The 23,918-nt window shown below is 44.9% G+C and overlaps 1 protein-coding gene across 1 annotated transcript in view; it reads right to left on the reverse strand.

The window, feature by feature from the left end:
- The window catches only part of SPATA18 (spermatogenesis associated 18), a 168,452-nt gene that overhangs the window by 127,473 nt on the left and 17,061 nt on the right, over positions 1-23,918 (reverse strand). Inside the window, exons 2-4 of the mRNA XM_085642107.1 lie at positions 10,576-10,681; positions 7,223-7,332; positions 1,524-1,642 (exon numbers count right to left, since the gene is read on the reverse strand). Coding sequence (XP_085498233.1) covers positions 1,524-1,642; positions 7,223-7,332; positions 10,576-10,681 — 335 coding nt within the window. The remainder of the gene's footprint in view (positions 1-1,523; positions 1,643-7,222; positions 7,333-10,575; positions 10,682-23,918) is intronic.

The raw sequence follows: 23,918 nt of genomic DNA on the forward strand, positions 1-23,918 counted from the left end.
TAAGAATTGGAGTCCTCTTTGATGCTGAAGAGGTGATGGATTTTGCCCAACTCTGCTCTGGTTATGGCCTCCCCACGGAGGCTTATGGAAATACATTTCCCTGAGACACTGGGTCTCGCAACCCCACATCCGCCCACAAGCTGCCCGCCCACTGACACATTTTGAAGCGTGATTCATCACCACCAAACGAACAAACGATGCTATGTATATATATACTCCTTCCACCTTAAAATACAGTTAATCCCCCGGCGCAGCGTAGATGGGAATCCGAATGTACGCGCAAATTCTCCCTTAAGGAGTGACAGGACATTATACACATGGCCAAGGCTTCTTCTTGTAGCATTGCCAGAAAGGAAATGTTTCTTAAAATAGCTCCCTACTGGTATACTGGTACTATACCCTAGCTAGGGTGGCCCGCTGGAAAACAGGGGGGATTCACAATGCTCGCATCGCTGCAGACAGGACGGCACTCTTACTCGTGTGTTGTGGCAATGTCCAAACATTCAGCAACTCTGGGCGCCAGTACTGTCCAACATAGACAACACCTATGACACGGACTTACGTAGGTTTCCTAGCTACATATTATTGAGGCTGCCAAATGCAATGACCTATCCTTTCACATCTTGCCGAGGGAGAGCTATCACTCTGACCCTGGGGGCTGCCAAGCAGGTCCTGCTCTCCAGATGGGGTACTGAGAGTGTGCAGTCTAGATTGAATTGGCTGCACAAATTATGGAAAGTGATGGGAATGGAAAAGCTGATGGGTATTACACGTATGCTGTTGCGCTTTAATAAGACATGGGGTTCCACTATAGAATTCCTAGAGACCGAATTTTATGAACTAACTTGTCCATGGTATCTGAGGGTTCTTCGCCTCACAGGGCCAGTCCAAGTATCTGCGTGATAAGCCTGTCAGTGATATGCATGGCATGTATGTGTGCCATACTCTATCTTCTGGAGAGAAAATTTCACTAAACTGTCGAAGAACTATCTTTTCTCTCCTTTCCTTATAACTTCTCTATCTACCCATACTGCTTGTTTTTCTCTCTCTACTTCTTTTCAAATGTTCCATTACCCCTACCGGCTGTTGAATGTAGGTGGCTGCTATTGTTCTTTACCTTTAAATCAATAAAAAGATGTAACTTATAAAAATCTAATGGCCTGTCATCCACAGAGCTGACGAATCATAGAGATGGGCATCCGAGCCTACTAAGGGCAGGGAAAGTGTGACTATATTTCTATACTTGCCTTGAAGCAATCTCTTAAGTTTTTTGGTTTGGCCATCGCCAGGGGAGTGGAAGCCATTTTCAGAGAAAAGACTCATGAGCACCCAGAGAGCAATAGGCACAATTCATTAAAAAAGGACTCTCTCTCTACATGATCACGAGATAAAGCTGTTTTTTAAGCTTATTCTCAGATTGCTAGATGAAAATAATGTCACATCAAAACTAAAAAAGAAGACATCAAAGAGCATTAAAGCAACTGCAATATTTTTATTGGAAAAACAGGTTTCCATTTACTTACTCTTTTTTCAACTCTCCCAGTTCTAAGCGAGTTGACAGCAACTGAGTTTCCAGCTTCTGCACCTCTTGCTCATGGTTGCTGGCCAGCTCTCTTATTTTTCTGTCTTTTCCTAATGATTCCTGCAATGAAACAAATGTAGATCAGTCGATCGTAGTTGTCTGTTAATAAAACTAGTGGGTCTAGGTGGTCCAAACGTTCCCCTGGCCCCTGTTAAAGTGTTCTACAAAGGAATCCTGAACTAAGATCCACATAGCTTGAAAAAGGCCAGATGACTATGCTCTGGAATAAATAGTCGAGACTATTGTGGCACAAGTATATCGTAGCCAAATTATTGAGGGACAAGATATCAAAATCTAAGTGCATATAGGCAAGTATAGATTTACTATTCTTAAGTGCACATCTATATACCTAGACCGTATATATATATTGTTAAGGTACACAGATGTGGAGTTAGATATAGAAAAACTATACATGCTTACCTTTCAATATTTTGCCTCGATAGTAGTGTCCCACGATATTCTTTATAAGATAGTCAGGATCCACACCCTCACTGACAAGACCGCATCCATTACGGTAAGGGGACAATAAATTCCCAAACATACCGTTCACTTGTTTTTAGTACCATACAGCTACTTGTCACATTAAAATTAATTTTGTAACTGTTAGAAATGGGATTTCTGGTTGGCTAGGGCTTGTGCCAAAGCCAGGCAGAAACCACCACTCTAGTCAGGGCTGGGGAGTTACACGCCAAAGATAACCCCTGCTCACCCCCTTGGTAGCTTGGCACGAGCAGACAGGCTTATCCCAGAGGCGATGTGTAAAGCGTTTGCGCGCGCACCCAGCAACAACACCCAAGGCCCACCACAAAGGAAACTCCACACAAGGTATTCTATAAAAATAGCCTTTGTATTATACACAACACATCAGATAAAAACACACACTTTACAATGTGCCAACAGGCACGGGCAGAATTTACAAGGGATTATATGTACAGGGGACAGGGCCACATGGACCACTGTCCGAAATTAGCACTCTTAGAACTTAGGAATAATACTTTAGAACATAGCACACAATAACATATATAACACACAACCAGTAACTACTGGTATCAGGTAAGTACCACCTACGCAACCCTAACCACCTTAGGAGAATATCGCGCAGGGAACTAGGACCTCACTAGCATCACCTGTACTAGGAGAAAACAAACAACCACCTAAGTATCACAATACCTGTAGGGGTGAAAGCATAATACACATGACGCATAAAAATACATTCAGCGGTGCAAACACAAGGGAAAATACAATTGCGCAAGAACTCACATTAGCCACCACCTGTGGCAGTCCCTAGGCCAACTGGCCTTGTCGGGGCAAGGACGCCCTGCGTCCAGAAAAGTCAGGGCACGGCTGCGCAAGCTGCGCAAGCTAAAACACAGAGGCCCCAACCTAAACGTTGCAGCTGCCCACTAAGTGCTGGGCAGCTGGAGAAAGTGAGCGTGGGCACCACTGCGCCTTCTAAAACAAATGTGGCACTCTAGACAAATGATGGGGCCAACGCCGGAGCCTCACCAGGCTCTGGGCATGTCTAATGCCCCCAAAGCGACGTAGGGACCACGTGGCCTCTAAACCAATACTCTGCCCCTTCGTTGGAGCCTCGTGGGCTCTGAAAACAATGTGCCCACGTGTTGGAGCCGCACAGGCTCTATCAGAAGAATGCCCTCCTGAGCCTCGCAGGCTCCGATCAATAAATGCCCCCTAGAGCCTCCGTGGCTCAGACACAACGTGCCCCGTCGTTGGAGCGTGCACGGCGCTCTAAACAGATGTGCGCTCCTTCGCTGGAGTCCCTCTCAGGGACTCGAGACACCAAAGGAAAAGTGCCCCAGGTTGGAGCCTTCTCAGGGCTCAAAATCAATGGAAAATGCCCCCTAGACGTCGGAGTCCCACACGGGGGACTCTTTCACCCTGCTGCCCCCTTCCAGCGAGGCGCCCCGTACTTGGAGCGTTAGGCGCTCGGTCTCCACTTGGCCCCCACTCACCGGGACTGCTGCTCCGGTCTCGGCGGCGCGGCTCTTCCTTTCGCCCGGGCCCCCTCCTGGGACCCGGGACTTGGGGAGCGGAGCCTGCTGGGCTCCGAGCTTCCGGATTCCTCTCTCCTCCGGCCAGTGCAGGAGCGCGAGGTGGGCTCTCGTCGCTTCCTGCTTCAAAGTCCCGCCCACGTCCCAGTCAGCGTTGCCTGACTTCCTGGGCTGCGGCGGTGAGTTGTGATCGCGGTGACACGGGGTGGGCACCCGCGAGGGGGGATGAAATTCAATACGGCAAGGTCCCTGGCGGGGTGGGCACCCGCTAGGGATATTAATTTACCAATAAGCGGGGTAAGCTCCCGCAAGCACCACAATGCGGGGTGGGCACCCGCTTTGAAGATGGCGAAAATAGCAGGGAATCCCTACGTCGGGGTTCCCTCGCTGATCATTGCACCGCCGCGCTGCTTGGCCACAAATAAAGCGCTCCCAGCGCTAGAGATAAAAAGTGAAAGCGCTCTCAGCGCTAAAGGCCAATAGAAGCTCCCAGGCACTTTAGGGATACAAATAAAGCGCTCCCAGCGCTTAGGGGAAAATAAGCACAACGCCCAGCAAAGTCCTTAGGAAGGTGGGCAGGGGGCAAGGCTGGGCCAGGGGCCAGCTCACTGGGCCCTCCAGGGCAGGAAGGCAGTACCAAGTGGCGGTTCCTCCTGGCCTCCAGCAGCGGCAGCCCCCCTCAGGATCCTGGAAGTGAACAACCTCTGTGGGGACACAGCCCCATTTTTATACATCTTTTCCCTTTGTTCTGGGTTCAGGGTGAGGGGGAAAACCAGTCGCAGCTGGTTGGGGAGCACCCTTGATGTGCTCAGCCCCTCACTCTATTCACTGGCAGGGCTAGGGTCATCAGTCGCACCACAGGGGACGGAGCCAGCATTGTGTGGGTAAAACCCTGCCCTATTCAGGACCCAGGTGTACTCCTCCCCCCATCTAGCTGCTGATCTCCCCATTCACCACTGGGTGACTCATCCTGACTCTGGGGAATCCCTAGCCCATCACATGACCTCAGCCAGCCAATCACGCGACAAGGCACACTTTTTACACTGCACACCGAAGTGCCCACTTCTAGAAGTGGCACTTCCACACTAGGTACATGCACGCCGCACACATCATCGCGCAGCATTGAATCACACGAGTCCGCACATACCAAACTCGGGCCTGCACACCCCACGCATCAGGAACTACTAGGGACACATACATTCCCCATGCATTCCTATGGGAGGGCAGGCCTATCTCACCACATGCACTCAGAGCGCGCACGCACTTTACCCTGGGACACAGGGAAAGTGCGCAGAAACCAAAAAAATCACCACACCAAGTCACCAATAAAAAGCAAAAAGTTCAGGGGTGAACCTGCCAGAAGGGCCAAGTCCAACAGTAACTGTAATGGTTTTTAACCTCACTCACTCTATATGGACCCCCACTTAATTTAGAAGTGCATCCCTGTCGTCAGGTGTATGCCCGCCCTCTATCAAACCTTGTTTTTAGAGGGCGAGGACTGGCCGATGATGAAGCACGACACCAGGTGGTGTGTGAAACCAGTCCTACACTTTTTGTGAGATGTCCACACTCACAAAGTAACTTTTTGAGCACCTTGGTCACATAACTGGGAGCGGCTCATTTTGTGATGAACAAAAAAAAGAACTTATCTGCTACCAGCAGTCCTCCGCATCACCTGTCTTCTCGCCTCTCGTGGCTCCACTGCAGGCAGAGGTTCAAAGCCTCCCCTGCGGCCAATCCTGAAGCTGCTCTCATGCATGAGAGCAACTTCAGGATTGGCCTGAGCGCCGATGATTTGTGCTCCCAAGGAGACTGAGAGCCTCTGCCTGCTGTCTCCAACCCGGCAACGCAGCTCTGGTTGGAAACAGCTCAGTGCACAAGTGGATTTGGCCGTCCTAAAACAATCGGCCAAGCCCACATGCGCACTGATAGCAGTGCTGCCCACCATTCCCTCTCCTGACTACCCCTGCGATGGCCCCGCCCCCAGGACGCAGCACGTAGAAGTTGAAAAATAAAACAAGTTTATTATCGCTTTATTTTTTAACTTCTGAAGCTGCTGGCAGGGGGGACGCTCCTCCACCATAGCAGAGGAGCAGCCTCTGAGCTTAGGTAGTGCACGAGTAAGCACTTCACATGGAGAAATGGCAGCACTCCATTAATAAAGAAGCTGAGGTTTCAAAAGTTATATTCCTAGTGAAGCTGACCAGAGAAAGAGAGGACTCTATCGTAGCATTGTGCTGCAAAGAGCTAATGGACTCTGAGGGCACATGGGCAAAGCTAACCAAAATGAAAATCAAGTAAAAACTTGTGAAATATGATATAGATTCTGTGTTAGAAGACTGTACGGCAGGCAGAGAAGGACCTTATACTTCAAAACACAAATTAGAAATAAATCTTTTCATCTCTGTTTTTAGAAATGGTTTAGAATTCATTAGTAAAAAGAGTTCATTAGCACATCTCTATAAATTTTAAACTTCAGGTAGTAATTACTAATTGTATGCTTAATGTTTCTTTTCCAACCACAAGACACGTGCTTTTCCTGATAAATGAAGGATAGATTTCATGTCGTCACACCTCTGCCTTGGAAAATGGAATGACAGTTAGAATGATTTCACTGTGTGTATGACTTTTTACAGATAATTTAACACACCTTTCATTAAGGTGCCATAAGTTTACATTACCTCAAAAAATATTTCATAAACCAGTTTTAAAGCAAAACAATGTGAGATTCATTAATTAAGCTTTCCAGTTTCTTTTTGTGTTAAAACCCGATTCTGTAGCTTTAGCTACTGGGCCATTTTTACTCCTTAATGAAGTGATAACACTTTATGACCTATAACATTTCATGGACAATATTGAAAATGTGAATAACTGTTGTTTCTAATTTCTGTATTTGAGGATCAGATCACCAGAGTTTTATTTTCTATAAAAACAAGTATGTATTATGTGTAATTATTTCAAAAAATTCCACAATAGCATTATTGGTTGAACAGGAGTAGAATACATCTTAGAAATGTTTACAATAACTAGCCAATAACTCAAGTCGTAAAGCTACAAAAAGGTTTCACTAAACAGTGCTTGGACTCTGCTCCAGCAGCAACATACATATAAATCATTGAAATGTATAGAAGACCCCTGATTACTCCTGGGCTCTACGACTGTGGACCATATTTTGTTTGGTTGGCCCACAATCCTTGTCATTAATGTAGAAAATGGTGAAATGGAAGTGCACAATTCATATAATTTATGAGAATAATCAAAGATGACTGCAGGATCAGCAAAACTGTAGATTACAACAATGTTACATTGGATACAATTGTATGTTCAAAGATGTCTAAGCTAACGCCACAAACAGGTTAATTTTTAAGTAAAGAACCACGCCATCCACAACGAGAAGTGTATTCCTGCTCTCCAGGTTTTTGGCAAGGTGAATCACCCTTCGATACATTATACCTCTCAGGTAAGGCTTCTCCTAGGTCAAGAACAAGATCCAACTCAAGGAAATGTGCAGAGGTTCTATAATGCGAAACCTCTGAAATGCATGTTTATTAAATAGCTCTGTCCATTGCTGAGACATCATAATCGTGAAGCACTGAATCAGAATAATATTAAACTACTTAATGCTTACTTTAAGTAGACTTGTATCAGGAGACATCATGCTGGATGGTGTAGCAAAACAGGAGCCAAGAAGTGGCAGGAATCGGTTTTTTAGTATTTCCACTCCAGCATACTGACCACCTATAGAAATATAGAAATACATATGTTTGAATAGATATCCTTGATTGGATGCAACAAGCAGAACTAGCTTAATCTAGGAATATTTTTCTAAACCTAGGCTCATTCACATTACAAACAGGCTTGAAAAACTAGAAGCTAAGTATGCACAGGAAAATTGTTTTTATTTATTCCGATTTGAATAAAACTACAGAAGACCAAGTGCAATTTTGATTATATTTAGCAGGTGAAAATCTAATGGGAAATGTGGAGGATGGGACAAGAGAATTTCAACTCACCTTAGGAAGTTGTAAAGATTAGTCCCAGAAAGATATTATGCATATAGATTGAGTCCTTAACCAAATGCCAAGACAGCAAACAACAATAGGTCTTTTTAAAGACCATGATGAAATTAATCATGTGACACGTTACCCAGACTCTCCACGAAAATCATCACATCTGATATAATTCTACATTTTCTTTGTGCGGCTCGGCCAACAAGAAGTCTTTATTTTACATAAAACAAATTAAAGTAGAACAGGCAGCAATGATACAAAGATGTTACTTTGAAAACTCACTCCTGAAGATTTCTAACAGTAACTACTCTTTCCGTTCAAGGCAACAGCACATATATTCCCTCCTTTAACATTCATCACCACTGCACTCGATTCGGGAGCATGAATTTAATTACAGAATGAAAAAACAATTCAAACAAACTAAAAGGCTAAAAAAAACTGCTCTTCTAAACTTCAAACATAGCTAAAATTATCTAGCGTGTAATACTAAGTTATGCATGAGAGGGGTAGCAATTGGCCGATGATTTTGAGTCCCCTGTTCCTCTAGGAGCACCTGCATTGCAGTAGTGCATGAGCCTGGTCAAAAGACAAATACAAAAATTAACATTAAAAATAAACCTGGGAAGCACACCAAAAAAGACTGAAGACTTAGAGCAGGAGCCATATGCATTGTTCTAACCCTCAGTAGTAAACAATATACATATATATTCAGTTTACAGTTTAGAATGCAAGGAGTGGCTTTCCCTACCCTTACACACATTAATACAAACCTCTGCCTGTGACTCTATGAATAACCAACAATTTAAGTCTAAGACTTTTCTCCCGATCATTGGCCAACGTAGGACTACACACAATGGGAGAAATGACACGAGTAGATTTTCATGAGCGAAAGTATTTCCCTTTAGAATTGTATGTGTGCTGTATTTTCACTCCCTGCATGATTTTTATTGTGTCTATCCTCAGGCCATATATCTACTTCTAGTGCAAGGATGGCCAAAGTCTATAAACCAGAATCCTTCGAAATTCAGTGGTTCCAAAATTTGCTCAGCAATGTAATTTCAACCAAAAGGTTCAATATCAGAGTAATGGTCAATGGTGAGCTCCTTCTTCAAGGATTATACTTTAGGACTTATCTCTAAATCAGGCCCTAAGCCTTTAGAAGGAAACTTCCATCTTGATGTATGTCAGACCAGCAACAATGATGACCTGTAAGGCTTCAGGTAGCTTAATAATTGTCTTTGTTATGTTACTTAAGCCACATAATACGAGAAAATATCTTCTGGGGGCCTTGAAGGCATGGGTACTCAAGTTAATGTTGAAGAGCAGTGGGTTAGCTGTACCTACGGGTACACATGCTGAGAATCAGACGAGCCACTTTGATCTATGCCTGAGACGCTGCGTACCCACAGGATCATTCACCCACATAATTTGCAACTCTCCCTGGCTAAAGCTCTACTGGGAGGATGTGTCAAACCGCTAAACTGATTGTGTGAACTAACAGATGCTCTGAACCCAAAGCTCCTTATTCTGAGCATTATGGATGGAAACTCTGCCTACATACCCAACACTACTATCAAACCTAGTATGGTTAGGTTGTGGAGTGCTAGCATTCCACCTAAACTTGAGCAGTGAAAACAAGATATGAATTGGAATAGGGGCAAGAAAGTGATGTTTGAAGGCTGATGATGTCCCTGGAAGACTGAATAGGTGTGACAGCCCTGGAGGGAATTTAGGGAATACTAATAAATCCCTGCTGATGCGTTGATGAATGACAAGCTTCACTTGCCTATGACGAGGTGTTAAATTCTAGCCATATGGAACATCTGTAACTTAGAGTCTGCAGGTAGTTTTTTGCGCAGGGATTTCCACAGGAGTCGGAAAACACTGACCACTCATAATCAGGATCTTAGAGTTTGTTCGGAGAAGCGATGTGCGTATTTGTAAACAGTTATTAAAGTGAGGCTGAGTGCGCTGACAGGATACTTTGTTCAACAGGTGCAACGTGAAGGTCTGTAAAAGCATATCAAATATTGCCAGACTGGCAAAAGCCACAGACAAATCTTGTTTAAAAATTCTTATGAATTGCAGTTTACGGATTGGTGTTTTGGAAAACCAACCTACAGAGCATTGTTGTGTTTATTTGTGATAGTGCATGGGGTTAATCATTGGCACTCTTTCCAGTAAACTTAAAAAGGAAAAATGGATAATGTAGATTCTTTTGTTACAGAAAGTTTATAGATTGGAGTAATAGTGAATTACTGAGCCACCGTACGATGGCAAGAAGGTGGAGGACAACAGTATGGCACTAGTGCTACCTCCAAGTTGATATTGTGTGCCACCAGACCACTCTATAGGGGTACTCCTGTACCTCAGAAACCCCGACATTCCCTCCTTCAGTGCTGTACTTGCAATGAACTGGGGGACGAATCTTTGGGTGCTGTAGATGTTCAGGGATGGTTAACCTACTGTATAACTCTCCTCTTTGGCTGTGGGCTTACTCAGGTATGGGAAACCCTAGCAATTAATCCTGTGGCTACCGCCCATAACTCACAGATGCAGAGTAGCAGGAACCATTCTTCCCATCCCTGGGCCTAGAGGAGGAAGACAAGGAAAGAGGGGCTTCAAAGGGAAATCTACAGAAACTCTTGAGGCCTGGAGAGGTGGGCGGTACTGTATAAATCATATACTACTACTGTGTTCTTTTGGTGTCTTGTATTGTATAATAATTCTGTTTTCCCCTGTGTGTGTCGATGCGATACATTTTTCAAAAAGAAATATTAAAATACTGCTCTAACTCTAAGAGACTAAGAGCATTTCCCAATAAGTCCCTCATGCAAAACCATCTTGTCTGTGCTTTTACAAGCCAGCTCTTAACACACTGGATCGACATTTGCCAAATCTAATGTACCCCCTTACAAACTGTGGATTTCCGCATCTCAAAAGAAAGCTAATAAGACCACTGCCTTCTCACCTTCGCGAGAAACTGCATTCAGAATTGAAATAAGTTGCCCTTGAACTTTCGAGCTGAGTTCCATCAGTTCACAGCACTGGTTCAAATTTTCGTCGCATGTGTTATTCTGTAGGTTAGACAGATAGAGAAAACATTACTTACACACCAGCATATCGTGATGTCAGAAAAAATAACATTTATGCCAAAGAACAGGGAGCACACCATAAAAATTAAATCAATGTTATTTGCCTAAAAAAAAATGGGGACTACATTTATTTTCACAATTTATTGATGAAAATATACTTTATTGATTTAATTTAAATCATAAAAGAGCAGCATAACCGCTAAAACACTTAAAATTCACAAGCAAGATACAGAGTAATTAATAAATTCCATAAAAATGTATGATAAAACCTCTTTTTAAAAAAAAAAAATTTAAACGGAGTGCATTGATACCTTCTATCTTGTAATTTAGAATCAGGCTGTTAAGTACATTATTTTATAAGTAGACTACAAATTGATTAGCTACACTTAATCACTTTACTTAATTTGCCGATTCAGATTCTCTATCACTCTTTTCAAGTTCATTTGCAGCTAGACTTAAAAACGTTATTGCTTTGCATGCCAATTGTGTTGTCGAGCCTCCTAGGCATTTTATAACGGCTGATCTGCAAGTCCTTATTTGATCTCTTTTCATTGTTGGCTGCAACAGGTCTTTTCGTTTGAGTAATAATGCTGGACAAATACAAAGTAAGTGGTCATCTCCTTGACCACATAGGCGGCAATCCATTGAGGGCCAAATCCGTTTCCATTTTGGGATTAGGTCTTTAGTTGGATAAACTCCCATTCTCAGTAAAATCAGCTGTTGCTTCATACGTTTTGCGAAATGGTCCAGCAGGTATGGTTGGGGCTTTAACGATTTGTATGTTGGCAACACGATCCATGCATTGGTTTTAGTAGTCAATGACGCTTTATCCATTTCCTGAGATGTCAGTTTGATCATTTTATTAACTGTACGTTTGAACTCCGGGTAGGATGGGATTGTGTGCCAAGCTTCCTCTAGCTTTAAAGCTTTGATCGATTTCCTTAAGGATGGATAAACAGAGTTGCTCAGTCTAGATTTCCTTTCAACCTCCAGCCAACAATAATGTGCCAAAGACTCTTCCTCTGCTGCCCGCATTCTCCAATAATATTTTACCAGCCCTCCTTGTCTTGACGGGATCTGATTTTTTAACCCAAATTCTAATCTGATCCGGGCTTGAGAGATGTGGCACGGAATTTTAAACAATTTTTTGAAGAGACTAATTTGGGCAATGTTCAGTTTTGTTGCGTCCTTTGTGTTCAGGAGTTCTGAGACATACGTGATCGAAGGTAAGAATTTTGCCGCCACAACCTTTAACAGATGGGACGTCGAGCAGTCGCTGAGTTTGTTTTGCAGGGTTTTAAATGCAAATAATAACTGTTTGGCTTTTGTTTTCCGCTGTTCTAAGTGTTGCTTATAATTAAGTGGACAATCCAAAATTATTCCCAAATATTTATATGTTCCCTCCTGGTCCAAGCAATTACTTTTGATTGTCCATTTGAAGTTTGGTATCTTTTTTTGCGGGTTCACAAAACACATAACCTTTGTTTTTTTAAAGTTTATGTCTAATTGGTTTGAAACTGTGTATACACTAATTGATTTATCAAACGTTGAAGGCCGCGGGGCGTTTGGGATAGCAGCACAATGTCATCGGCATATTGCAGACATGCTATTCTCACGTCCCCCAATTTTGGGGGGTCCCCTAATATCAGGCGTAAGTTATTATCTAAATCGGCTGTGTATATGTTAAATAAACTGGGGGCTAGGACGCAGCCCTGTTTTAGGCCGTTGGTAGTGGTGATTTTGTTTGTTAAAGTTCGACCATCTCCCATTTTTATTTGAACCCATGTTTTGGAGTAGAGGTTAATGATTGCGTTCAATAGGTTTGTAGGAGCTCCCCAAGATATCATTTTTGCCCACAGCTCTTGTCTGGGGACCTTGTCAAAGGCTGCCTTGAGGTCCACAAAACATGCATACAGGACTTTGGAGTTGGCGATGGCTTGGTTGGCCAATAGCGTAACGGCAGATACATTTGTTAATTTACCCATTCCAGCTCGGAAGCCTGTTTGTGTGTTAGGGATCAATTTGATGCTATCAACCCAATCCTCCAGATCTTTCAGCAGATTTGCGTCGTAAATTTTTGCCTCAACATCAATGAGGGCTATTAGCCTATAATTGGAGGGATTTGAGCCCCTGATTTAAGTATTGGGTGTATTATGCTTCCTCGCCAAGAGTCTGGGATTGAGTGAGATTCCAAAATATTAGCGAACAGTGATGATAAGTGAGGTGACCAAAATACAGGATCTTTTTTAAATAGGGCGTTGGGCAGGCCGTTTGGTCCCGGCGCTCCATTAGACCTTTGTTTTTTTATGACGTACAGTACTTGTTTTTGTGTGATCTGTGGGTCAAGGCTTGATTGGTCTGACCCTAGTGTTTCAGGTGGACCTCGCTGATGTTTACCTTCAGGTTGTTTAACTTGGGGGTTACTACGAACGTTCAAATTTAGTTTGCAAGTAGTGGGGTCTGGGAGGTTAGTTTCGGTGTCTCCGCCATTCGATGCTCTCTAATAAAAGTGTCACTGCCACTGACTCGTTTTTTACAATAGTCCCGAGGGCTTTCGGGGTGTTAAACGTAGCCTCTATGTGGGCTCTCCATGCATGCTCGGTTATATCGGAGTTATAATGCCGTTTTTTTCCATTTAATAGGACGTTAATTTGGGCCCAAAACTCTTTTGAGTTTTGTTGTCAGCTGACGTGAAGCATTTTTGTCCAAAGTTGTTCATTATATGTGCATTTCGCTGCACCAATCTCTTTTTTTAGATCGCTTCTCATTTGTTTAATTGTAATCAGAGCCTCCCGAGAAGGTTGTTGGCCGTGAGTTCGCGTTTGTCTGAGGGCTTTATTTAGTTGTCTTTTTTTTATCCTTAGGGCGTGGGTGTACCATGCTGACCCATTTGTTCCGGCTGAAGTTTTATCTCTAGGGCTTTGTGAGAACTTACTATTCAGGCTAATAATAAGTGACTCCCATGCCTCAATCCCTGGTAAAGTTGCATTGGTGGCGGCCAGTGAAACCAAACAATGCTCCATAATTGCCTCTACAGTATTATTATTCCATATTAATCGGTTTAAATTGTACAAATTGGTGAACTGTGTGAGACCAGTAGTTAGCCGGGGCTTTTCACGAATATTAGTTAATATAAAAGATTGTGGATAATGGTCGCTGTCTGCTCTTTCTATTATTTGAAAATTTGTGATGAGTGGAAATAGATCTAAATCAACTAGAGTGAAGTCGATGGTTGCTCCTGATTTTGGCGTCACTCTAGTAATTCACATTTATTTTTAAAATTGCTAGCAATATAATAAAATGTATTGCAGCATTCTCTCTTAGTGGGCAGTGAGTGCAGCACCAAGAAAAAACACACAAATGGGCTCATTCTAAGAAGAATTAAAAAATAAACTCTCTGTGTGATTTGCTGCTTTAAAAGTAAGCATGCACACCCCCACTCAATGTGGAAATTAAGTTAGTGTAGAGGCCAAACATTATCCTCCACTCAAACAGCTCCTGTCCCTCAAATATAACAATTTCTGTTATTTACTACTGCTGACAAGGCAGAAAAGCAAGAAAGCAAGGGGGTCCTCAGTGTGTTTCAACAGTCAGATATGACCTACAGCATATATTTGCCAAGTGTCCTTTTATGATATGTTTCTCATCCCATACACCTCAGGATTAGTCGTGGCATGGGCAAAAGGTATCTCAGATTTGATGTCTTTTCAAAACATTGGTAGTGTTTCTAAGTTATGCTTGCGTTTAAAAGCTAAATGTTATTACTCTTTAAATATACTCAGAACTGCATGTTTATTACTTGGATGCGTGCCTAGATTAGTAAAATATAAGATCTCCCTCACTAAAGTCATACCCACGCACAGATGTGTAGGATTTGTCTCTGAAAGGCCAACTCATCAGATGCATTTTTACATGTCTGAAATTTTTCAATAAGAGTCATGTGTTTACAGCATAGCGTGCTAATGTCTGAACGTCCTTGGCGTGTGCTCAACAAAAATCGAAAATAAGCAATCTGGGAACCACAGCAAAAGGCACAAAGACCCCTTTCTTCTAGAAACTATTCAAATAAAATACAGTGCTATCCATTCTATTGGCTGCTCTACTGTTAACCAAAATAGCATGAAACCAGCAACTGAAATTTGATCAGGGTTTTTGTCAGAGCAGGTTCGAGGTCCAAAGGCACGCACTGGGACTCCACGGTGGGGGTGAGTCTATTTACCATTGATGTCCTAGCGCCTGGCCTACGACGGAGCAAGTACACCACAACAGCACTTGACTCTCAGGGCACTGAAGAGGTGAGTGGTTAGACTTAGCACTTAACATATTCTTTCATGAGTCCTAGTCTAGTGGCTTCTCGGGCCATGAATAATATCTTCAGCCTCCCTAAGGCTCCAGGAAGGTCAGGCCCACTCTTTTTAGGTCTCGGCTAGCGATGGCTGCGCTTGCGCAGTCTCGCTCGCGAGATTTAATGACTTTGAGAAGAGGGGCTTGCACCCGCCCCTCTTCTCTCCTGTTCTCCATTGGCTGGCCTCTTAAATGCTGGCCAGCCACTGGAGAAGAGGTCCAGTCACTCCGATTATGCCCCATCCTTTTCGGATCGGGGGGCGTGTTTTTTGCGAGAAGTCTCAGGGAGGAGACAACAGCAAAAACACGCCCCCAAATCCGAAAAGGACGCTCCCTTTCTCCGAGGCATTTCTACTGTGCCTCGGAGAAAGGCGGTGGTGTCTTTCGGTGCCCTCCATTAAATTCGATCATTTATGTAGCAAAGAAAATAAAAGTAATTGTCGCTTGCAGATTTTAACTCTCAATGTCTTCAGTCTCTCACATCAACATTTGTGCACGCTCTCTCGGCTCGCGGGTCATCGTTACACAATTCAAGCTGTTTTACCAAGCGCCAGGCACGTTTTACGAAAACCACCCCCTCCCTCACGAACATTTATTTTATAGAACTCTGGTTTCTCTGCCACAATGAACCGTGCTTGGACTATGGTCTCCGCTCTGGCAAACAGTACTTCGACCTCCTTAACTTCCTTTTATGTTGTGGTGCTACAACTCGGCGCCATTTTGCGACGAACCGCGTACTTCCACCACAGCCTCCGAGTGCAATGGCCAATCCGTCCGGGTTATTACATGACTCGGGACCAGCACGTCCCCGCACTGTCCCCTAGTGCACTTCAGTGCGGATCCGACAAGCTCCGCAGTCCGGGTCCGGAATCGGCAGGCCCAGCCGATAGCTTTACATTCGGCCGTTCGAGGCTGTAGAGTCAGCGTTGAATGCCTGCACCTCGAGGTGACTCGGGTAATTTGCTCTCCAGGTCCCGCAGCAACTTCGGTCCTCTGGGGTTGCTGCTGGTACTTCGCTTGTTGTTTCAGGCCGCAAGCACTCGCAAGTTCGTATCCTTTCAAAGTTCCCTTTTCAAACAATCATTATCAACGCCAAGTCTGGCCCTGGCACGGTAGTGCGATTTTTGTTTAGTATTAATAAAATTTGACACTTCAGACAGCAGTTTCAGCAGAGAGGACAAAGATGGAATGGGCATGGAATCCACATACTAATCATGCATATTAGTCTGGGCCACTGGCATTTTGCGATGCTGCAGCGTTTTCCTCATAATTATGGATTTGCCAAACTTCCCAAATAATGCTCGCATAATAAATCTCGCTTTTGAGAGTGATTAAGCTATTGACATTGTAATTTCTTTAAATGTTTTAAAAACATAAACAAAAATAATGTCACGAGCAATGCCAATAGCTCTAACTTTAACAATGCCGAGACCGTTGCATTGTAAATGCTTGTTCCTGGAATGCTACAGCAATCGGGAGGTCTCTGCTGTTGAGTGCAAGTCTGCTTCCATCCCGCTTTCCTTCACAAGTGCCCAAGACACACAAATGATGGACGGAATGCGGAACAAATTGAACATTCACCCCCAGTCAAGAGATCTGGGTTAAATCTATTGCTCTTTTACTCACCATGCTACCCCAGTTTAGATCCAGCTATATGCAAATCAGTATTGACCCTGCTCCTCATGAAAACAGTCCAGCCTGAACTGCCAAGCCAGCTCCCCCCTGGGCCAGAAACAAGCTTCATGGGACCGGTTTCGAGGTATCACCCCATATCCGCCAGGCTAGCTTGAATTCAGTAATCCAGTGGCACAGTGCGCCCGGGGCACACGTCTGGGCATACCCGGCGCATATAGGGTAAGAAAGCAAAAGACATATAAATGATGGATGGAATGGGTAACAAATCAAACATTTACCCCGAGTCAAGAGATTGGTGTTAAATCCATTGTTCTTCGGCTCACCTTGCCACCCGAGTTTAGACCCCGCCATATGCAAATCAGTCTTGACCCTGCTCCTCATAGAAACAGTCCAGCCTGAACTGCCAAGCCAGGTCCTCCCTGGACCATAAACAAGCATCCTAGGACTGGTTTCGGGGTATCACCCCTCATCAACCAGGTTAGCTTGAATCCAGTGGCACAGTGAGCCCTGGCCGCATGTCTGGGAAAATACCCTGCGCACTTAGGGCGAGAAAGCAAAGACACACAAATGATGGAGGGAATGTGGAACAAATCAAACATTCACCTCTGTTCAAGAGATCTGGGTTTGATCCATTGTTCTTTTCCTCACCTTACCACCCCAGTTTAGACCCAGCCATTTGTAAATAAGTCTTGACCCTGCTCCTTATGGAAACAGTCCAGCCTGTACTGCCAAGCCAGGACCAGAAACAAGCATACTGGGACCTGTTTCGGGGTATCACTCTTCATCAGCCAGGCTAGCTTGAATCCAGTGGCACAAATACTGTACACAATTCATTAAAGCGTATGCTATTTATGTAATTCCGAAAAAAGCTGAGAGGTCCTGTGAAAGCAGTAGACGAATGGCCCAGGACATCAAGTTCAAATGAGATGACTAACTACAAATTTGGACTTTACAGTAATAACAAACGCTGTTCTATGCATTTCCAAACTTATCCACAATTCTCATGCAAACTATACAGGAAAAAATGGATAATGATGGAAAAGGTACCACGATAAAAACCAAATTTGCAATTTTCCTAACTCTTCACATGTGAAACACACATCAAGCGTTTACATTCAGAAAATACAAGTCAGCAATGTACATGAATACAATAAACATTCATGTACGCTTTACAGTTTGTGAATGTGTAAGAAGGGAAAGTACACAAATACATCAAATACTCATAGGGCCTTATTATGACTTTGGCGAAGAGGCAGCGGGATGCCACGTCAGCGCCCTGCCAAAGCTATAATGCGACCGCCCGCCGTATTCTGAGAGAAATCCAGTTCGGGGGGGGTCCTGCAGCTGGCCCACGGCGGTGCAGTGCTAAGGCTCATAAGTAAGCCTGAGCAAAGCACAGCAATTTGAACACTATTGCACGTTCCTGCAGGGCGTGGACTATTAAGTCCATGCCCTGCAGGAACTGGTGGTGCAAGTAGACAGGGGGCTCAACATGTGCCCCCTTGCATATATCCCCTGGCGCAGAGAAACCAGGGGGGCCTGTAGGGCCACCTTTGTTTTTCTCATTGCCAAACTTTTCATGGCGGGCTCACTGCAACAAAAACTGTGGCAGGGAGGAAACTCCTAATATGCTTGGACGTGCCGCAGCGGCACCGCCAAACATATTAGGGGCCTCAGACTGCAGCAGGGTTCCATGGCAGTCTGATCGCCCAATTTGTTATAGGGCGAGTCGGACTACCAGTGTGGGTTAGGCGGTCCATCAAACTTAAAATAAGTCCTATAAGGTACAACTCTGTACAGGTGAAAACTACATGTATCTTTTACACTTCTGCTCCCTTGTCTGTATGAGATGCTTAAATCGTGCATCTAAGACAAAATGCTGGTCAAGAATTCTAACCATTTAGTTCAGAGTGTTTTCTCTTCATAATGCACTTTATAAATCAACTTTCCCCAAACAATTGGAATTAATTTACCGCTTATCTGAAATAAGCAGGAGCCTCGTTTCAGGGGTTGGGAGGGGTGTCTAGGGTGTGATACTCCCCGAATCATTCTCGGCTTGGCTGTTCGACCTGGGGGCTCTGAGTCGGGTCTGCTATGTCTGTGTTGTTTTTTCTCATCGTTTTGATTTCGCTAAGAGGTTTTAACTTGTTCATTTTTTGGATCAGGAGCTTAAATATCTAGTGACCAGTTTACCAAAAAAAGTAGTAAATCTGCACCCATGTAAGTATGCCCTGAATGGAGGCATATTTGCTACTTTTTGGAATTTGCAACGATTGACAGTAGGGGGCTTGGAAAGTTACACCTGCCTCAGGTTTCCAACATGGCAATGAAACACCCAAAAGGTAATAGGACAAATGCTTGTTAATAGTCTACTGGCAATCACTCAGGGTAGCATTCTGTTGTTTGCCTATTGTGCCACGCTAGACAGAGGGCATGCTTTAGGTTTGGCAGATGGAGTAAAGGCAGACAGGGTGGCGGAGGACTTTACATCAGTCACCCTGCCTGCTCTCCGCCTGCAAAATTTAGAGATGTCCCTACATCAGCCACCCTGTCTTTTCTCCACATGCAAAGTTTAGAAATGTCCACTGGCCCCATGGACATCTCTATACATTGGCAGGAGCCGCTGTTATGGCAGTTACTGTCAATTTAGGAAAAGTTCAACAGATGGCATCCCTAAACATGATTGCCAGCAGTCAAAATTTTCCATAGGTTGTTTTTTTAAAAACAAAATCCTCAAGCAGGAGCTTGTTATTAAAAAAAATTGATATAATAATGACCCCCGCATGATGGGAGTTATCTCCCATGTTGTGGGGGTCATTTTTCCTTTTTAGGTCTCGGGCCATCCGGTCTGCCGAAGGCAGAACCGGAAGTCCGGAGATTTAATGTTTCTGAGAGTGGCTCTTTAGCCCGCCTCTCTTTTTGGCTCTCCTCCATTGGCTGGCTTCCTAAACGGAGGCCAGCCATTGGAGGAGAGAGCCGTCCCTCCAAATAGGCTCCGTCTTTTTCAGATTCGGGGGCGTGTTCCGTGCTGTTCTTTCCATTTTTTAGCCACGCCCTTTCTCAGGCGTGTTTTTCTCTCCTCCAGCCAATGGCAAGAGGAAAGAAAAAGAAACACGCCCCCGAATCTGAAAACGCCGCTGCGTTTCTCCGAGGCATTTCTGCTTCGCCTCGGAGAAAGGCAGTGGTGTGCTTGTTCTAAAATGTTTGCATGTATGGAACCTCTACCCAAAAGAGGTGACATGGCATGTTTTCAGTTTTTTATTCGGGTCAGTCCTTATAAAAGCTGGACTACTTCAGGATTGTTAGCCTGCATTTATTTATTTAAAATACTCGTGCCACGCCAGCCGTGAGAAATTACGCGTTGGCAAGCACAAGCCACCTTTCGCTTTTCTAAGCATGATTACGGTGGAAACTACTGCACGACTCCGAAATATCAGTGCAATACAGCTTGGTAGAAAGTTTCAACACAAGTAGTAGTGCAATGTCATAAGACCTCCAACCTCCTTCCCATTTGAAACTTTTGGCAAATTGAATGTGTTCTTTTCGATTGCCCGGAGGCAGGTAATGGTTGCACGTTGCGTTTCGCACATTGAATAAGTCAACCCATTTTCCAAAGTGAAATAAAAGCAGCATTTTTACACTTTTACTTTTCATATTATAACGTCTTTCCAAAGCAACGGTAACGATGCGAACCTGGCCGGGCTGGCCCTCATATACGCACTCTCTAACTTGCTGCTTTTTTAACTACCAGGACGAGTCTAATGGAATGGGCGATGGGCCTACTGTGCAGCGGGGCTTCTACCACGGCCCGACAACAGACCTGCTACCAGTCCTATTGTGATGCGCTTGCAGAAGCCCCGTCGCGCTCGAAAGAAAGGCCTAGAGTTCTCCACCGGCGACATCCGCCATCACAAATCCCTTCACCGGTTTGACTCCGTAGGCACCCCCCCCTCTCCTGTGTAAGCACCTCCCTCCCAGTCTGGGCCGCCCCCTGACTGAACGGGTGGAGACGCCGCACATGAGTGTCGTTGTGACAGGTAGCAGTACGCATGCGCGGCACGGTCGCCATTTTGGCGGCTGAATAGTAGTCGGGCGGATAATAGAGCGGCGGAACCAGGCCACGCACACTGCACCGTGCGTGGGACAGACAGCGGCAACCGTGCCATAGCGAGCAGGAGGAGGGGCGAGACGGGGAGCAGCGCCCGGCTCCAGACATGGCCAACATCGCCGTGCAGAGGATCAAGCGCGAGTTTAAGGAAGTGCTCAAGAGCGAGGAGGTGAGTGCTGACAGCTCGCAACCCCACGGTGAAACAACTTGTGCTCCTCCCGCGGTGACACCTTGCTTGGTTACTCGGCTAGACCCTCTGGGAGACATTCTCCATGTAACAATACCTTACTTCTCTGGGCTCCTCCCGCGGTCACACCTTGCTTGGTTACTCGGCTAGACCGTCTGGGAGACATTCTCCATGTAACGATACCTTACTTCTCTGCCACCCTGCTTCCACTTCCATTGGACAGACCTTGCTGTGGAGGAGACACGTGCCGGCCCCCTTTTAGGTAAATCTCCTAACCTCAATCCGCAGAGATGTTACTTTGTACCAAATTATGGGTGTCGGTACTTTGTAAGTCTTGGGTTCTCCTGGGTTCTTGCCATCTCCCTTTAGGCTTGATAAATCCCCTTCTCCCAGTAGTGCCTTGTTAAAAAATAAATTGAGTGGAGTAAGTGTCTCTACCGACATCTGGCAGCCTGAGATCTCTAGCCCCGTGATGAGTCTCCCACGCACGTGGAGTTACTCTGGTGGTCCCTTTGCCCCATGGTTCCCCGAACTCATGTTCCCCCAGGCTGACCCTAGTGTGCTGGATGGGCGTTGTGCTAATCAGAGGCTAGGCTTTGACAGGAGGCTTTTGACACATGTGTGCAGAGCCCCCACACTACCAGTCTCAGCCGACACATAGATCTTCAAAGATGCTTGCAGCAGGGGTAGGTTTGGAGCAGGCTTTGAGAAGGGCCTAACCGGCATAGGTTTTGGGAATATAGAGCTGTGGACTGAAAATGGTTGATTGTTTTACGCGGCGAGCAATAGGTGCATGGACTCGTTATGTGGAAGGGCAGGTCGCACTGTCTTTTTGTAAAGGATAGTAGCATGGACGTGACCAGTATTAGGGATACAGCTGTAAAGGGTATGTTATATTAATTTGTATAGCGAACTAATCATCCGAGAGGGTATCCTGGCTCTTGGAAAGAGTTGTAGGTGTGAGGTCCCCAATGTGCTTATATGAAGATCCAGGCCTCAATTTCTTGCTGAACTTGAAAAGTGAGGAGGAGGCTCTGATGTGTTGGGTGATGAAGAGCGTAACAGTTTGGTAGGTTGGTGAAAATGTGGCTGTTCAGGTATTCTGGTCCTGTGTTTTGAATGACTTTGTATTTGTGCGTGAGAAGTTTGAATTGACTGCATTTGTGAATGGGGAGCCAGTGAAACTTCTTGAGGTGCGGTTTGATGTGGGTGTGGCGTGGGAGGTCGAGTATCAGTCTTGCAGCAGTGTTCTGGATGGTTTGGAGTCTTCGCAGGAGTTTGGCGATTCTGGCATAGAAAGTGTTGCCGTAGTCAAGTCTTCTGATGAGTGCTTGCGTGAGAGTCCGTCTCGTGTTATGAGACAACCATTTGAAGATCTTTCATAGCATGTATAGGAGGTAGAAGCAGAAGGTACACATTGCGTTGACTTGAGCCGTCATGTTCAGCTTGTCATCTAGGAATATCCCTAGAATTCTAGTATGGTCTGTGGGTTTGGCTGTTAGTCCTAGCTCCAATAGCTGCCTTGTGGACTCCCATGGGGAGGTCTTGTTGCTAAAGACCAGTTGTTGGAGTTTAGCCTGCAGGCAGTTGGTTAGCATCTAGTCTTCTACCATGGTCATGCAGTTCGTGAAGTTGGTCTTGGTTGTCTTGTCCATCAGGGATCGGGTGTGTTGGATGATGACGGTGATGTCTTGTAATCAGACTATGTTGGCGTGCGATGTCATGTATATGTTGAGAAGGGTGGGGCTGAGGGACGATCCCTGTGGGATTCCGCATATCTTTGTTTTGGTCTTTGATGTGAAAGGTGACAGACTGACCCTTTGGGTTTTTCCTGTGAGGAAGAAACATACCCATTTGAGAGTAGATCCTTGTATGTCAGTCTCATGGAGTCTTCTGATGAGGGTGTAAGGGGAGATGGTGTTGAAGGCAGAGGAGAGGTCAAGCAGGATGGGGTTGGATGTTTCTCCTCGGTTCGGGATGATTCGAATGTTGTCAGTGGCCACGATGAGTGCTGTTTCGGTGCCGTGGTTCTTTCTGAATCCTGGTTGAGTGTTGTCTGGAAGATGTTCTAGTTGGAGGTGAGTTGCTTTTGATGGCTTTCTCAAGCACTTTGTCTGGCAACAGGAGCAGGGAGTTGGATCAGTAGTTACTCAATTGGTATGGGTCGGATGTGGACTACTTGAGTATCGCTTTGATTTCTGCAAGTTTCCATTTAACCCGGAAAAGTGGCCGCCATGATGGAGGTGTTGATGAGGTGGGTCAGGGTGATGCTGATTGGTGATTTTCCCGGTTGTAGATGTAATGGGGGTATGGGTCTGTTGGGGCGGATGGTCTGCAGGATTGTCGTTGTTGTTTCTGGTGAGGGTTGTCCATTCAGTCAGGTGGCCATCTTGGTTGGTGGTGGGTAGGTTAGCAACAAGTTGTCTGGGGTTGGGTTGGTGTGGGAAGTTGCTGTAGATGGTTATGATTTTTCTATGGAAGCAGTTGGATAGGTTGACAGTTGTTGGGATGCAGCGATGATGTTGACAGTGGCTAAGAGCAAGGTGAAATTCTTAACGCTTGAGAAAATCTTATCACAGCTTTTGGACCCTCCTTTGACGTGGTTAAAAAATGAGCATAGTTGAAGAGTTTATTATTCTGCTTTGTTAAAAGAATTGAGTAGCAGTATTAGACCTTTTAGTGTAGTATAACTAACTCGCTCTATGGTCAATTGATGAAAGAGGTAAGGTTTTAAAATGAATTGTTGTGAGCACCTATTTCATCCCATCCAGACGGTAAGTTGTCTGCTTTGTCCCTATAGGAGTTGGGTTCATTTTATTATTTCTACAGGAGTGGAATTTGAACGCTCGGTCTAGAAGCTTTACATCTCCTTCCTGATGTAGGCTATTTCTTAAATAAAGTGTTCCTTGGGTACAGGTATGTACAGTCATTCTCTCCACCTCTTA

Source organism: Triturus cristatus, chromosome 2_2, assembly GCF_964204655.1.
Source record: "Triturus cristatus chromosome 2_2, aTriCri1.1, whole genome shotgun sequence".
Taxonomy (NCBI): Eukaryota; Metazoa; Chordata; class Amphibia; order Caudata; family Salamandridae; genus Triturus; species Triturus cristatus.